Source organism: Pelophylax lessonae (genome assembly GCF_965119305.1).
Source record: "Pelophylax lessonae genome assembly, chromosome: 4".
Lineage (NCBI taxonomy): Eukaryota > Metazoa > Chordata > Amphibia > Anura > Ranidae > Pelophylax > Pelophylax lessonae.
The window spans coordinates 52,615,708-52,634,169 of NC_138771.1; the positions used below are offsets into that span (position 1 = coordinate 52,615,708).

An 18,462-nucleotide genomic window follows, 5' to 3' on the forward strand; every position below is an offset into this window, starting at 1 on the left:
TTTGCTACACGTGGACTGCGGCCATTTTGTCAGAGGGAAACCATCAAAGAGTGATAGACTCAATATGCATGTTTATTACTGCTCAAATGTGAGTATAACCAATGTAATTTTAATAAACACTCAAGTGTTTTGATATATTGCACCATGAAGTGGTCTTTGTTCTTATTTGGGTACGTCTAATGCCTATAGTGGGATACTCTCGAAGGGGGAAAACAGGATTGGAATTTATCGTGAAAAGGATCATTGCTACTTTTTGTTTGAGCGTTTGAGACCACCTATGATCTAGTCTAGTGGTCCACTCCCATGGGTAAGAGGCTTAATTTGCTATGGTGTTTGGTGGAAGACTTTCATCTTACCTGCAAGCTATCTCCATTTGCACATCTAGATGCTGCCTGGGAATTGTGGACTTCTTTTTATGGACTTTTATTAGAGCTGCATTTTCTTTTATATATCTTTAATATTGTTACCCGCAAAACATGCTGGCTGCTGTCCTTTGTTATTAGAACTTAAGCGCAGTGATTTTTATATTGATAAATGTAGATTATTGTATATATCGTAAATAAATAAGATATCCCCCAAAAATAAGCCCCAGTGTGTTTTTTTGTAGCCAAAATTAATATAAGACCCGGTCTTATTTTTGGGGAAACACAGTATACAGTTATAAACAGAGTGCACTATTTATCTAAAAGTGTTTTACAGAGCTAAACCTTTCATCCAATTTCTAAATTGCTGCATTTGGAGATTTCAAAAGCCAAAATAATGGAATAATAGTGGTAAAAAAAGGACTTGTGGGTTTAACCAATCCTTTTTTGTACAATTTTCCTTTAAGGGGGGGCATGGCAAGGGGTGTGTCCTATGCCTAGATACTTTTGCTAATAGGTGACCCTCATTCCCATCTCAGAAAGTTGAAAGGTATTCCTTTCCTGTTAGATAAAGGGCAACCCGAGCAACCAGCCGGCGCGTCTGCCGGCTGGATGGAGTCCCGATCTAAGCCGGATGTGGCTTTGATCGGGTCTCCGATGACATAACCCGGAGGCAACGCTATTGTGTTTAAAGTGCAATAGTCATACTATATATGATGATCCTGCTTAGCATGTGCGGTGGGTCTAATTATATTGTTATTTCTATTATTAGAATACTTCTACTGTGAATTGCCCCTGAAGAAGGAAATTGATTTTCCGAAATATATTGGGCCACAACCTTCATCATTCACGGTTACGGTTTTATATTCTTGATGCATACATTTTCGCCTGTAATGCTTTTAACATTTATGCTCCTATGTTTGTCACTTTAATAAACTTTATAAACTTTATAATTTTTTGCATAGATCGTTGAATCTGTATATTTATGTGCCTCAAAAGTCCCAACAACAGGGGAATTTTCTCTTTGTAACCCGGAGGCAGCGTCCATGACGTCACTTCCGGGTTACTCGGCTGCTAAAGGCGGCAGATTCAAAAAGTGAGTGTATTCAAAAATGACGTTTTCTGCGTTTTGCATACATGAAAGTGTAGTGGAGGGGTCTAGGGTCTTTTAAACCCCGTCCCTCCATAAAGAGTACCTTTCACTGCATATCGCTGTCACAAGGGATGTTTACATTGCTTGTGACAGCAATAAAAGTGATCAGATTTTTTTTTTTTTTAAAAACCTGTGTTAAAATAAAAAAAAAAATAAATAGGAAAAAAAAAATTTTAGCCGCCCCCGTCGCCGTTATCTTGCGCACGAAAGAAAAGGTATATGGAAGTCGAGCCGTGAATGAAATCACTGTTCAAACCACACATGTGAGGTATCGCAGCGATCGCCAGAGCATGAGCAATAATGTAAAAAAAAGAGCTACACTCTAACTCTAAACTAGTAACCCTTAAAAAACTTTAAAGCGCCGCCTATGGAGATTTCTATTTACCGTAATTTGTCACCATTCCGTGGGTGTGCCCAATTTTAAACCGTAACATGTTGGGTATCTATTTACTCGGCGTGATATCCTCTTTCACAATATACAAAAAAATGGGCTAACTTTACTGTTTAATTTTTTAAATGCAGTGAAATGTGATTTTTTCGTAATTTTTCCAAAAAAATGGCGTTTGAAAGACCGCCGCGCAAATACTGCGTGACAAGAAATATTGCAATGACTGCCATTTTATTCTCCAGAGTCTTTGCTAAAAAATATATATATATAATGTTTGGGGGTTCTAAGTAATTTTCTAGCAAAAAATACTGATTTTAACTTGTAAACAAAAAGTGTCAAAAATAGGCCTGGGGCTTAAGTGGTTAAGATAAAAAGCCTTCTGTGTGTAGCAGCCCCCCCCCCCACAGCCCCCCTAATACTTATCTGAGCTCCCATCCAGATCCATTGATGTTGCACGAGAGACTCAGCTGTCCAGGACTCCCCTCCTCATTGGCTGAGACAGCAGCGTGGGGCCATTGGCTCCCACTGCGGTCAAAGTCAGTGAGCCAATAGGAGAGAAAGGGGGAAGGGGGAGGCGGGCCATAGCTCAGTGTCTGAATGGACACACAGAGCACCGGCTCGGATGCCCAATTGCAAGCTGCTTGCTGTGGGGGCACTCGCCAGGAGGGAGGGGCCAGGAGCACCGAAGAGGAACACGAGAAGAGGAGGATCTGGGCTGCTCTGTGCATAACTATTACACAGAGCAGGTGAGTATAACATGTTTGTTATTTTTAACAAAAAAAACAAACAAACAAGACTTTAGTATCACTTTAAGGCTGTATTAACCCCTGCCACACAGGAAGATTATGGTGGCTGGGGCAGTGGGGGTAGGAAAGGTGAAGATATCTCCTGAAAAACTAAGAATCAGAAAAGGGACACATCATACTAACAGTAAGCTTTGTCCCTTGTGCTGATGCTTCTGCTTTTAATTTAGGCTAAACTTAGAGTGGTAGTAAACTTTCAACTATAACAAAAGAAAATTCCTACAGCAGAGGAGGAGGCAGCCGTCCCCTCCCTCCTGGACACCGCTCCCCAACGAAAGACTTTGAGCACATGTGCTCCTGGCTTTTATACAGTATCCCAACATGCACTGAGGCAACTTTACCTCCGCCAATCGTCAGGACTGTATCAAAAGCCCATGCACCCATTTATCAGGTTTCCTCCCACTGTCCAACATGCCTCCCTATTGGACCAGTGTGAAACACTCTAGACAGAATGAGTTGCACTCTGAGCACAATGAGCAGACCCTACCAACAGATCCTGCTCTCTGATAGGCAGAGAACAATATAGATTTACCTGCTGCTCTTCTGGTAAGCAGACAGAGCTCAAACCTATACTCACTCACTAGCACCTACCTAGGAGGGTGCTACACTTATAATTGGCTTTGCCAGCATCTGCAGCAATTCAGTTCTCGATGCTGAAATGCCATCCCCTTTACCTTCTGATCATAACCCTTTGGCCATACACTGGGAACTCACACACATCCTGCTGTGCATATTAAGGCCCCTTTCACCCATACGGACCGTTCATCCGTTTTTAATCCATCTGTTGACGGATAAAAAACAGAAATCAATGCATTACTATGGAAAAATGGATGTAAATGGATGATCATTCATTTACATCTGTTTGTATCTGTTTCTGTCAACATCCATTTTTTTGAACAGATGAAAGCCCTATTTTTCATCCGTTGTAAAACAGATGAAAAACGGATGAAAAATGGATGACAACGGATGAAAGAGGGATGAAAAATGGATGACAACGGATGAAAAATGGATGACAACGGATGAAAAATGGATGACAACGGATAAAAAATGGTTGAAAAACGGATGACAATGGATGAAAGACGGATGAAAAATGGATGACAATGGATGAAAGACGGATGAAAAATGGATGACAATGGATGAAAGACAGATGAAAAACGTCTTGATGAAAGACGGATGAAAAAAGGATGACAACGGATGAAAAACGTCTTGATGAAAGACGGATGAAAAACGGAAGAAAGACGGATGAAAAACGGATGAAAAACTTTGCCAAGTTTAGTATCCAACACAGACATTCTGGGAACTGTACTGTCTGGAGGACATTGTCGGGTAGAGCCGAAGCCGATCGATCTATTAATAATAGATCGTCCAGATATCCTATTACAGATATCCCTCGGGACCTTAGAACAGCCAATACCGGAGCTAGGATCTTTGTGAACACTCTTGGAGCTGTGGCTAACCCAAAGGGCAGGGCCACAAACTGAAAATGATGGTTTTCTATTGCAAAGCATAGGAACCTTTGATGAGCCTGGAATATAGGCAAGTGAAGATATGCATCCTTGAGGTCTTCAGATGCTAGAAATTCCTTTCCCTGTAGGGAGGCCGTGACTGAATGAATTGACTCCATACAGAAAGTATGAACGTTCAGAAACTGGTTTAGAGTTTTGAGATCCAGAATAGGTCTCACATCCCCGTTTGGTTTGGAGATTACGAACAGGTTTAAGTAAAAACCCCTGAACTTTTCATTCTCTGGGACCTCCATTATCACTCTTTGAGCCTTCAGCTTGCCCAGTGCCAGAAAGGGAGACCTTCTTTTTAGGGGATCTGTCTGTATACCTGACCTTAGAAACCGAGGATACGGGAACACCAGAAATTTCAGTTTGTAACCCTGCAAAATGGTGGATATAACCCAGTTGTTTTGGATCGATTCCAACCAAACCTTTGAGAACTGCAGCAGCCTTAACCCCACCCATGTGAGTGGGGGTGTCCCTTCACAGAATAGGCTTAGAGAAAGAATTGGCTGATCTCTGGGCCCCGGGCTTTTTCTGACCCTGCCCTGAAGGCTTGGTTCCGGACCCAGATGGTTGAAGCTGTCGCCACCGTCTGGAATTAGAAGCACTGGCAATATGAGTGCTGAGGATCTTAAGGCTGCATTCACACTTGAGCGTAGCGTTTTCGCGCATTTTTTTCTGCGATTTTACCGCAATTTTTACCGCGATTTTACCGCAATTTTCAGGCGTTTTTTTCCAGGTGTTTTTTGAGGCAGGCATTGACATCTATCAAAAATGCTGGTAATCAGCCCAAAAAGAAGCTCATGTACTTTTTTCAGCTACAGGCGTTTTGCAAAACGCTCAGATGTGAACAGGGGCCATTTAAATGAATGGGGTTTTACTTGTTGGGGGTTTTGGAACATCTTTTTTGAGCGTTTTTGGAGCTGAAAACGCTCAAAAACGCCCAAGGTGTGAATGGAGCCTTAAAGAAGGATGCTTGATCTTCCTTTTCACAAGTAGCAATGTACTCTTCCCCCCAAGATCTTTTGGATATACTTATCCAGATCATCACCAAAAAGGCGTTCTCCCTGAAAAGGGAAGCTAGCCAGTAACTTTTTACATAACAATTACGCAGACCAGCTCTTTAACCAAAGAATTCTGTGCATATGCACTGTCATCAGAGCAACTCATGACATTTGCCTTATGGAGTCCATAAGAGCATCCACTATGAAACATAAAGAGCGAGGTAGATCTGACAGATCTTCCACAGACTCTCCTTGAGAAGGAACTGTCTTGGATACTCACTTCATACGATCTTTTAAAGACTGACACACTCCTATGGCCGCTACTGCTGGTTGTATTGCAGATCCTGCAACCGCAAAGGAGGCTTTCAATAAAGATTCCAACTTTTTATCTGCTGGATCTTTAAAAACCTGGGCATTATCCACAGGGCAGGTTAAACTCTTATTAACCGAAGAAATGGCAGCATCCACAGTGGGTTTATTCCATTTCTTAGTACACTTTTCCTCCATAGGATACAATAGTGAAAACCTTTTAGGAGGAACAAAAATCCTATCAGGATGATCCCAATTATTATACATTTCTTGCGCCAAGAGCGGATGTATGGGAAACGTCCGATGACTATGAGGAGGGCGCAATGAGCCTAGAGAGGAAAAACAAACTTGCTGCCTCTAAGGGAGGGAATTTGTATCCAGACCGGACCATTTCAGTAAGAGACTGAATTAACAATCTTTGGGTTTGAGAGACTGATAGAGACTCCTCTGACCCTGACTCCCCAGAAGTGGAAACCTTAGCTTGACCTTCCATAGGGTCACTATTAGCTACTTCTTCCACATCCTCTGCCACTTCTGAACTGATTCAGGGGGTGGCTCAGGTGAGGAGGATCTATCACATTTCCTCCCTGCTTGTGATGCTGCAATCATGGCAGCAATCCTGCCCTCAAGGCTGGCTAATGCCGATGCCGAATCGTCCTTAGTGACGTAGGTTGCGGCAGAAGTACTAGGAGTAGCTACTATGCCTGACAACCATAATGGCTCAGATTGGGTAGTCGCCTCCTGCTCTTCAGGAGGAGTAGACACAGTGAAAGCATGGCATCACAGTGCCTCTTACAAGTGTGCCCCCCGCCCTTTTTTGGGCAGACATTGCTTTATAGCAAGACAAACTTTAGGTACTAGCTTAAGTGTACTCAACGTTTATGCCAAGCTAATACAGCTTATCGCACACAGCGCTCATTATCCCAAGATACAGGACATGTTTGTGCCAGTAGCATACACCCACAGTGACTCACGCAACCCAGCTGCTGCTGCTCTGTGTCCCCTTCAGCCTCTGACAGAGGCTAGTGCATTGGAAACAGTTCCTTCTAAATTCATGCTGTATAGCGCATGCGCAGTGTGGTTTGTGGCGTCCATGTGCACGCCAATTGCATTAAAACATACCCTCCATGCCTTGGACCTGTAGAGCACCCTGCACCCTTCCAAGGGTCCGGATCCCAGGGTCCAGCACCTAAAAAGGACAGCATTACAGGCAAAACCTTGTATTTGCTTCCCGAGGCTCAGGTACCATCTTTTTAGTCCATTGACTGTTTAGGATGGATCTGATGGAGAGACTCTCCACAGTGACCATCACCTTTAGACACAGGTACATCCTGTGTGGGAGGGGTTATATAGGGGGGCATCCTTTCTGATTGGTTGCCAGTGTCCTTCACCTGTAGGTGGCTATATAACCCATATGTTAAGATATATGGCTCTATGTTCCGTGATGTACGAAAAGAAAGTCTATTTCACTATATAATCAGTTTGTCGCTGAGCAGTATGGGGTGTACCAAGATGGCCATCGCCACCTTCTGGACATAGGTTTTTAGCTATATTTACTAGAATAAAAAAATTATAGAAATTATATACTGTGATTCATTCTATAAAGTGAGTTTACTGCTAAAATAAATGTAAAATTCAGGACTTGCATGAGTGTAAGAAGATGTCTGCCTCTGCCATAGCGGCCATGTTGGAATGCATGGTGCATGCGCAGTAATTTCTGGTAGCAGAATTTGATAGGTAGCGCCGGTATTCTAACAGAACACTGGCTCTGAAGCAAGCATGCACGAGTTCCCCCCACAGCAAGCGGCTTTCTATAGGGGCACTCGGCAAGGGGGAGGGGCCCAGAGCACCAGCTGGGGACCTGAGAAGTGGAGGATTGGGCCTGCTCTGTGCAAAACCACTACATTTTTTCCTTTAAAATCACTTTAAAGCAGTATTAAACCCAAAGGCAAACATTTATTTAATTTTTTTGGCTGCATTTGTTTTCTTTTTTAGGCTTTCTTTCTTCTATTTTCATCTGGTAATCCAGCCACTAAGTCTGCTGTTTTTCACAGCACAAACCCTCCAGCAGAATGCATCAGTTTGCATGGATGAGACAAATGTTACAATGGAAGGGGTGATTAAAATGATCAACTTTTATTTATTCATGTACAACCATTATCCCAACAGGAAAAAACAGTTTGCTGTAACTGATTATAAAATGTGAGCTGGAGTTTGGCTCCAATTTGTTAGTGTATCTAAATCTGATAATACATTTAACACTCCCCTCCCCTCAGACCGACAATGCTGCGGTCTTCTGTGCCTCTTCTGCTCATTCCTCCAGAGGAAGTGTGTTTCTATCTAGATCACCAGGTGAAAACAGAGGGAAAAAAGCCAAAGGAAAGAAGACGGATGCAACCATCACATTAATGATTGGTAAGCTGACATATATTACATCTTTGGTTTTGGGTTTAATACCGGGGGATAGCAAATAAAGAAAAACAATATATCGTATATAATTGCGATACAAATCATATTGTAATTGAATGTTATTAAAAAATGACCTTTCCTTTTCAATCTGCAGCTGCTGTAGGGCCGAGTGGAGCTGAGCCGGTACTTGCAGTGGAAAAGTGCCAACAAAACATCAGTTAGGGGTCCGATCTGTCCGCTGCAACGTCGCAGTCCTGCTAAAAATCACAGATCGCCACCATTACTAGTAAAAAAATAAATAAAAACGACATAAATCTTTCCCCTAGTTTGTAGACGCGATAACTTTTATGCAAACCAATCAATATACACTTATTGGGATTTCTTTTAACCAAAAATATGTAGCAGAATACAAATTGGCCTAAAATTATGAAAAAAAATTAGATTTTTATTTTTGGGAATGTTTTATAGCCAAAAGTAAAAAATAGTTTTTTTTTTTTTTTCAGAATTGTCGCTCTTTTTTTTGTTTATAGTGCAAAAATAAAAATAAAAATCACAGAGGTGATCAAATACCACCAAAAGAAAGCTCAATTTGTGGGGAAAAAAAGGACATCAATTTTTTTTTTTTTTTTTTGGGGGTACAGCGTGGCACGACCGCGCAATTGTCCGTTAAAGTAACGCAGTGCTGTATCGTAAAAAAATGGCCTGGTCATTAAGGGGGTAAAACCTTTCTTGCCAGAAGTGGTTAAAAGAGATGGAATAGCTATACTGTCACTCTGCTGTTCATAGAGCAGTAATGAGCTCACTCAGTCACTCTATAAACAAGATGTTGAAGTGAGATACTGCTATGAAGGCTCCACCTATATGTCGGGAGAGGTGTGTGGTTGAGAAGGTGCACAAACTTCACACCCCTAAAATCCTGCTATATAGAATGCAGAAACCAATTCAGATTTCATTGGGAGCTGCAGGACTTTACCAACGCTCACAGATGTCATTACCAACCCTCTAACTTTACATAGGTGCAATCACTTAGAGCAAGCTTCTCAAGATGACCAGGAACACCTTCATGCGATGGAAACTACCAATCATTTGTTTCATTTGGGAAATCGCTATGATCATCCTCTTTGGAGTTTTTGTACGTTACGAAATCGGAGCCGACCCTCACTGGACAGAGCACAAAAAATCGGAAAATATTACCAGCGACATAGAGAATGACTTTTACTACAGGTATCCCAGTAAGTACAGTTTACAATCCATTGTATACACCTATGGAAAAAAGCTTTCAGTTGATAATATTTTACTAAAGTAATGCAAAGTGCACAATATGCAGTCATCCATAGCAGCCAATCAGATTGTATTTAACTGTTGTCAGATCAGATAGAGGTACAGTAAACCCCCCCTCCATTGCGGGGGTTACGTTCCGGACCCAGCCGCGAAAAGTGAAAATCCGTGAAATAGAAAAACCCTATTAAAATACATTGTAGGCATGTTTTTTTTACTGTCACTGTACGTGTAAAAGCATTTTAAGGTATTTAAACACACTTTTAAAACAATAGAAACTCATTGAAACACATAAAAGATACTGAGAGACATAGCAAGAGCTATGGAAAACACAAAAATATTACATTTTTAATGATTTATATAGTAAAATAACCTTACAAAAAAAAAAAAACGATATATACAGGGACTGCAAAAACTGAACCGCGATGGAGCGGGGGTTTACTGTACATCTGGATTAACATGGGTTTCTGTACTTCAAGTACTAAATTTTGTGTTAGTGAAAACATCACTTAAAGTGGTTCTAAAGCCTTTGGCCCCTCTCACACGGGTGATCCGATCCGATCCAGCTGTCAGTTTTTCAGGTGGACCTGATCGGATGCTCCATGCATCCCTATGGGGCAGCGGATGTCAGCGGAGACATGTCCTCTGACACCCGCTGCTCTCCGATCCTGTCCGTGAAATCCGGATGGATGGAAACCCTATTTTCCATCCGTCTGGAGGATCGGATCGGACAGGCCGTCCGTTCTCATCTGATCTCCTCATAGGGGACAGCGGGGATCTGACAGCTCCGTCTCTGCACACAGGGTGGAGACGGAACTGTCATCCGCCTGCTCAGCAGGGATCAGCGGATCGATCCCCCGCTAGGCAGAACGGACTCCGTCGGGCGGGGCGCCTGTGTGAAAAGAGGCCTTATGCATTAAGATGAAAAACCTTCTCTGCTGCAGCTCCCCCCCAGACCCCGTCTCCCTCTCCCTTACCTGAGCCCACCCGATCCAGCAATGTGCACAAGCGCAGCAGCTCCAGCCGCTCTCTCTCTCCTCATTGGACAGATTGAAAATAGCAGGAGCGATTGGCTCCTGCTGCTGTCATTCAAATCTGATGCCATGGGAGCAGGGGGAAGGGTATTAAATCCAAAAGCAAACATTTATTAAATTGCAGCTTACCAATTCTAAGATATGATGGCTGCATTAGATTTCACCTGGTGATCTGTCCAATAAGTCTGTTGCTTTTCAAAAAGAACAAGCTCTCCTGCAGATGTAGTGTTTACAGACATGAGACAAACCATTTACCACCGACAGGGGTGTTTACAATGTTCAGCTTTAATATATTTATGTTAAAGCTTTATCCCTAAGGGAAAAATAGCTGTTTGCTGTAAGTGATTATAAAGCATCACCTGGAGTTTGGCTTCAATTTGCGAATGTAATTAAAGTGTTTGTTACCCCAGCATTTCATATTCCTGATATGTGACTGCTGTACCATATACTTGTATGAGAAAAGTATCCTGTTCTCTTTGTATTGCTTCCTTTGTGTGAAATCCCCTGGTGTTCCTGCCAGTCCCTCTGTCTTCTCAAAAAAAAACTGACCATACTAAGCAGGAGAACACACTGTGGTCAGTTCTCTGTCTGTACTGGGAACTCAGCCTGTTCTCCTCCAAAGTCCTGACATATCTCTATCTATACATAAATCTTTTGCCTTGTGTTTTAATTTTAAACTGAATAGGCTGTTTTACAAGTTGATTGTTTACAATCACTTTAAACCTGCTAGTAAATCTAAGGCTGCATTCACACTTGAGCGTAGCGTTTTTTACCGCGATTTTTACCGCGATTTTACCGCAATTTTTTCAGGCGTTTTTCATTGACATCTATCAAAAACGCTGGTAATCAGCCCAAAAAGAAGCTCATGTACTTTTTTCAGCTACAGGCGTTTTGCAAAACGCTCAGATGTGAACAGGGGCCATTTAAATGAATGGGGTTCTACTTGTTGGGCGTTTTGGAAGCGTTTCTTTTGAGCGTTTTTGGAGCTGAAAACGCCCAGGTGTGAATGGAGCCTAAAGCTGGAGACACACTATACAGTTTTCTTTAGATTTACCAAAACCATATAATATGAGGTCAAACCTAAACACATTCAATTTGCATGCAATCAGGAAGGCCCTAGTACTACATAGTTTAAGGTAATTCTAAAGGAAATTGAACAACAAAAGTTGTATAGTGTGTATCCAGCTTAACAATACCCCCCCCCCCCCCCCATACTGACAATGCTGCTGTCTGCTGTGCCCCCTGTGCTCCTTCATCCAAAGTGGAGGTACTCTAATACAGGAGGTGTGTTACTGGCCAGATCACTAGGGGGGGGGGGGGGGGGAGAAGCCTAAAAAAAGAAAACTAATGCAGCCACCACATCGAATGATTGGTAGGCTGCAATATATTACATTTCCGGGTTTTGGGTTTACCCAGGAAGCTGCAGAATACAACATTGTTTATTCCAATGAAATGTACACTTGCTGGGACATGCAATGTTTTCCATTTTATGAATATTAATAATAATAATAATAATAATAATAATCATAAATCATTAATGCAGTCAACACATTTCAAATATCTTTCTATTGCCAAGCATAAAACTGTGATATTGTGATATTGTGATTATATTAGATGTGTTAATATTATTATGTGATAACTCTTACAGAATATATATATATATATATATATATATATATATATATATATATATATATATATATATATAGGCAGTTTCTAGAATTTGCAAAATAAATATCTAAAAAGTATTAAATGGTAACTATGACCAAGAAACAAGTGGCGGGGGGTGTCCCCTCCAGACGCTTCTGAAAGTAATCCAGGGGCTAATGAGCCGCTCAGGCAACTTTCATTAAATGCCAGTCGCCGGCTGATAAAAAAAAATAAAAAATACGGGGGTTGTGGCTGATCTACATATTGTGGCCAGCAAGTGGTTAAGCAGTGTCTTCCTGCCAGCCTTTGGAAGCATGATCCTGTGTAATTACATCAGTTATTTATTACGCCCAGGTGCAAGGACCTTAGAACATGCAGTAGATCACTCATTAAAGTTGGATACACACCATAAGTGGTTAAAGAGTTGGGAACTCTTGATGTAGTTACAGGACATGGGTAAAAAATAAATAGAATTAATTTATTGCTTTCTTGTAAGATCTGTCTGGATGGTGAATGACTTGGTTAAAAACATTTTAGTATACTAAAGCTGGATACACACTATACAACTTTTGTTGTTCAATTTCCTTTGGATTTACCTTCAACTATGTAGTGCAGGGGCCTGCCTGATTGCATACAAATTGATGTTTAGGTTTAGGATGATTAAGTAAGGGCTCTTTCACACGGGCGATCCGATCAGATCCGCCTGTCAGTTTTTTAGGCGGATCTGATCGGATCCTCCATGCAGCTCTATGGGGCAGCGGATGTCAGCGGAGACACCTCCGCTGACACCCGCTGCCATCCGCATCGATCCTGTCCGTGAAATCTGGACGGATGTAAACCCTATTTTTCCATCCGTTCAGGGATCGGATCGGATGAGAGCGGACAGGCGGTCTGCTCTCATCCGATCCCCCATAGAGAGCAGCGGGAGCTGTGACACCTCCCTCTCCGCACTGCAAGCTGAGACAGAGCTGTCATCCGCCGGCTCAGCGGGGATCGGCGGATCGATTCCCCGCTGAGCAGCACGGATCCGCCTACGGAGGCGGACCGTGTGAAAGGGCCCTAAGTGTTTAGGTGTGACCTCATATTATACGGTTTTGGTAAATCTAAAGGAAAAAAAATCTAAAGAACATTGTATAGTGTGTATCCAGCCATAAGGACCAAGCCTATTTCTGACATTTGTTCTTTACAAGTTAAAATCAGTATTTGTTGCTAGAAAATTACTTGGAACCCCCAATCATTTATATATATTTTTAGCAGAGACCCTAGAGAATAAAATGGAGATCATTGCAATACTTTGTTACACCGTATTTGCGCAGCGGGTTTACAAATGCAATTTTTTTGGAAAAAATACACCTTTTTGAATTAAAAAATAAGAAAACAGTAAAGTTAGCCTAGTTTTTTGAATAATATAAAAGATGATGTTATGCCGAGTAAATTGATATCTAACATGTCATGCTTCAAAATTGCGCTCATGGAATGGCAAGAAACGACAGTACTTAAATACCTCCACAGGCAACCCTTTAAAAATGTTTACAAGTTACCCGTTTAGAGTTACAGAGGAAGTCTAGTGCTAGAATTATTGCTCTCACTCTAAGGCTCCGTTCACATGTCAGCGTTTGGATCGTGGGCAGAACCGCCGCGGTTCCGCCCGCGATCCGGAGATTTATTGCAAATCGCGGGACGCCTAGCGTTGCCCGTTGATTTGCAATAGCCCCCCAAACGCCGAGCGATGTTGCCGCGATTTCCGCCTGCCGAATCGCGGCAACATCGCGCAAACAAAATCGCGGGACCCAATACGCTCCAAAGAAGCTCTTGTACTTCTTTGGAGCGTATTGCGTCCCGCGATTTTGTTTGGGCGATGTTGCCGCGATTCGGCAGGCGGAAATCGCGGCAACATCGCTCGGCGTTTGGGGGGCTATTGCAAATCAACGGGCAACGCTAGGCGTCCCGCGATTTGCAATAATCTCCGGATCGCGGGCGGAACCGCGGCAGTTCTGCCCGCGATCCAAATGCTGACATGTGAATGCAGCCTAAAGATCGCAGCCATACCTCACGTGTGGTTTGAACACTGTTTACATATGTGGGCGCGACTTGCGTTTGCATTTGCTTCTGCACGGGAGCTTGGAGGGATGGGGCGCTTTACATTTTTTTTTTCTTATTTATTTTCCTTTTAATTTTTTATTTTTACACTTTCCCTTTAAAAAAAAAAAAAAAAAAAAAGATTCCTTTAAGCGCCGGTTCACACTGGCGCGACGCTACTTTCAGGGGCGACCTCCGAGATCGCGGTGCGAGCAGCGCGCCGCGACCTCGGAGCGGCCGCCACAGACTTCATAACATTGAAGTCTATGGCGGTCGCCTCCTGGTCGCCCCAAAGAAGCTCCGGACCCTTTTTCTAGGTCGGAGCGACTTGTGTCGCTCCTATTAGAACGGGTCCGTAGCTTCCCTATGGGAGGCGACCTGCGGCGACCTGTGAGGCGACCAGGTCGCCTCACAGGTCGCCCTAGTGTGAACCGGGGCTTATTCCTATTACAATAAATGTAAACATCCCTGGTAATAGAAATAAGTATGACAGGTCCTCTTTAATGTGAGATCTGGGGTCAAAAAAACCTCAGATCTCTCATTTACACATTTAAAAATCCGCTCATTGAGATTTTTTTTTTGTCAAAGACATGTAGCTAAATACATTTTGGCCTAAATATATGACAAAAATTTAATATATTGGATATTTTTTAACTGTCAAAGTAGAAAATGTAAATTTTTTTCGCAAAATTTACGCTTTTTTTATTAATATCGTAATAAATAAAAAGCGCAGAGGTGATCAAATACCACCAAAAGAAAGCTCTGTTTGTGTTGAAAAAAAAGACGTAAAATTTCGTTTGGGTACAGGGTTGCATGACCACGCAATTGTCAGTTAAAGAAAAAGTAATTTTACTTTTGCTAGTAAAAAAAAATTGCACTTTAACCACTTCTGGACTGGAAGGATTTGCCCCCTTAATGACCAGGCCATATTTTGTCATTCGGCACTGCGTTACTTTAACGGACAATTGTGCGACGCTGTACCTAAAAAAAAAAAAAAAAAAAAAAAAAAAAAAAAAAAAAAAAAAAAAAAAAAAAAAAAAATTGACGACCTTTTTGGGGGGTTTTGATCACCTGTGAAATTTTTTTTTTTTTTTTTTTTTTGCGCTATAAACAAAAAAATGAGCGACAATTCTAAAAAAAAAAAACAAACAATATTTTTCACATTCTGCTATATAACATTCTCAAAAAAAAAATGTAAAAATTAAAATTTTATGCCAATTTGTTTTCTGCTACATATTTTTGGTAAAAAAAAAAAAATCGCAATAATCGTATTTTAATTGGTTTGCGCAAAAGTTATCGTGTCTACTAACTATGGGAAAGATTTGTCATTTTTTTTTATTAATTTTTTTTTTACTAGTAATGGTGGCGATCTGGGTTTTTTAGTGGGAATGCGGCATTGCGGCGGACCGATCGGGCCCCTGACTGTAATCAAAGCTAAAAATGTGCACTGTTACTGTAATAATGACACTGGCAGAGAAGGGGTTAACACTGTGGGTGATCAAGGGGTTAAATGTGTACCTAGTGGCTTGTGAAATGATCACAGAGACTTGTGATCCTATATAGAAGGATCACAGGCACTCTGTGATCATTCCAGGGAGAAGAACGGTCAGCTGTGTTTACAACATCTGACCGTTCTTCTCTCTCAGCGGGGAACGATCGCGGGTGTCAGGCGGCATTTGGAGCCGCCTGCCCCGTGCATCGGCTTCCCCACTGACACACGGGGGCGGGAGCGCGGCGGCGCACGCTCGCCCCCTAGCTGCCGGCGTGCGACCGACGTATACCTACGGCGGTACACTCAGGAGCGGCTGCCTGCCGTAGTATAACTGCGGCGGGCGGTCGTAAAGTTGTTAAAGGAGTTGTAAAGTAAGAAGTTTTTTTTTATCTTCATGCATTCTATATATTAATATAAATAACCTTCTGTGTGCAGCAGTCCCACAAATACTTACCTGTGCCCCCTCTCTATCCAGCGTTGTCCATGAGTCCCTCGGCCGTCCGGGACTGTCCCTCCTGAATTGGCTGAGACAGAGCAGCGGCACCATTGGCTCCCGCGGCTGTCAATCAAAATCAGTTCTCCAATCAGGAGAGAGAGAGAGGGGCGGGGCAGAATGGACACATGGCGCTACAGCTCAGCTCGGGTGCCCCCATAGCAAGCTGCTTGCTGTGGGGGCACTCAACAGGAGGGAGGGGCCAAGAGCACAGAAGAGGCACCCGAGAAGAGGAGGATCTGGGCTGCTCTGTGCAAAACCATCTGCACAGAGGAGGTAAGTATAACATGTTTGTTATTTTTTATTTTTTTTAATAAACGCGACTTTACAATCACTTTAGGGCTGTTGGGCGGACGTAATGCATGATGTTTCTCCGGTCCTCCAGGGGCATAGAGTAGAGTGGGGGCTATGTTGCTCTCACTCGGCTTCCTGCCTATGCGTGCATTCAAATCGGATTATCATCGGCCCCAGTAAGAGGATAATGACTGGGAAATGGCGGGAGGGCACCCGTTGCCCATAAAAGTGATACTGGACCGCCAGGACCACTTTTATCAGATTCTGGATCATCTGCTGTGTAAAAAAAAAAAATACCGGGGTTATGGCAGCTATCTTCTGCCATAATCCCGGTATTTAATGTCAAAGTACCAACGTAAATACACGTTGGGCGGTCCGTCAGTAGTGCTTTCTGCAATAAGTCAGCGTTCCATTGGTGCCCAAACTGCTGATCTTAGGGTTCTGATTACTTTGGAATGGCAGCAAAATGTATAAAGCAACATAGATTTCTGCACTGATTTTCATTCCAACTCTGTGATCTGTCTTCAAACGATGACAGGTCCACCTTACAGTGGTATTAAACCCGAAAGCAACATTTATTATATTGCAGCTCACCAATTCTTAGATGTGATGGCTGTATTAATTTACTTTTTTTAGGCTTTCTTTCTTTTAATTTATTTCATCTTGTGCTCTGGCCAGTAAGGCTGTTGTTTTTTTCAAAAGAACAAGCTCTACTACAAATGTATCAGAGTGTTGAGACAAACCATTTTCCAATGACGGGGGTGCTTACAATGATCAGCTTTTAATTAACCATGCAAAATCTTTAGGCTGAGTTCACATATATATGAAAATTGGCGCATTGCATTTTACACCGCATCCAATTTGCATAATTCAACTGGCTTTCAATGGCGCCAGTTCACATATGTCAGGGGTGGCTGGGGTGCGAATTTGAAAAAGGTACTATGCGTTCTTGTGTCCGGTTCCGGTGCGACTTCAGGGAAACCTTCGGCCCTGAATCGTACCTGAACCAGTGGACAGAAACAAACCGGACTCCAGTATGCAACCCACAGCCAGACATTTGTGAACCCAGTCTTAACACAAAAGGGAAAAAAAAGCTGTTGTAACATGTGGAACTGCAGTGTGAGCTGAAGTTGGGCTTCAAGTTGTTAGTGTATCAAAATCTGCTAGTTCATCTAGCACTACCCTCCCCCAGGTTAACAATGTCCCTGTCTGTTGTGCCTCCTGTGCTTCTTCATCCAGAGTGGGGGGGGGGGGGCACTCTAATACAGGGGGTGTGTTACTGGCCATATCGGAGGGAAAAAAAATCTAAAAAAGAAAATGAATGCACATCTAATGATTGTTAGGCTGTAGTTGTATATTACGTTTTTGGTTTTGGATGTAATGCGATTTTAAAACCTTATTAACCACTTTACGACCAGCGACGTAGACCTACGTCGGCTGGCTTTGCGTGGTTATACCGGGGTGATGCATCCTAGCTAGAGGCATCATCCTGGTACCGTTTTTTAGAGCCAGCGGTCGACTTTCTGGTGGTAATGACCAATGCGGCTCGGGAGCCGCTCTATCGTTATCCCGGCGAGCGGGAGGGCACGACCCCCCCTCCCGCCGCCTTCCGTGGCTTTGCCCGGGTCTCGCCTTCCACCGGGAGACCTGAGCACCCAGCCGGCATGTCCGCCGGCTGGATGGCGTCCGGATCAAAGCCGGGAGCGGCTTTGATCGGGTCTCCGATGACGTAACCCGGAGGCGGCGTCCATGACGTCACGTCCAGGTTACTCTGCTGCTAAAGGTAGCAGATTCAAAAAGTGACAGTATTCAAAAATGCAGTTTTCAGCGTTTTGAATACATGGAAGTGTAGTGGAGGGGTCTTTTAGACCCTCGATCCCTCCATAAAGAGTACCTGTCACTGCATATTGCTGTCACAAGGGATGTTAACATTGCTTGTGACAGCAATAAAAGTGATCAGATTTTTTTTTTTTTTTTAAAAACCTGTAATAAAGTTAAAATAAAAAAAAATAAATTTAGCTGCCCCCCGTCGCCGTTAGCTCGCGCACAAAATAAAATGTATATGGAAGTCATGCCGCAAATGAAATCACTGTTCAAACCACACATGTGAGTTATCGCCCCGATCGCCAGAGCGTGAGCAATAATTTTAAAAAAAGAGCTACACTACAACTCTAAACTGGCAACCATTAAAAAATTTTAAAGCGTT

General features: G+C 42.7%; 1 protein-coding gene across 1 annotated transcript in view; it reads left to right on the forward strand.

The window, feature by feature from the left end:
* The first annotated feature begins 8,871 nt into the window (after positions 1-8,871).
* The window catches only part of RHCG (Rh family C glycoprotein), a 227,782-nt gene continuing 218,191 nt past the window's right edge, over positions 8,872-18,462 (forward strand). Inside the window, exon 1 of the mRNA XM_082255116.1 lies at positions 8,872-9,168. Within this exon, the coding sequence (XP_082111242.1) occupies positions 8,982-9,168 (187 nt within the window). The 5' untranslated portion in view covers positions 8,872-8,981. The remainder of the gene's footprint in view (positions 9,169-18,462) is intronic.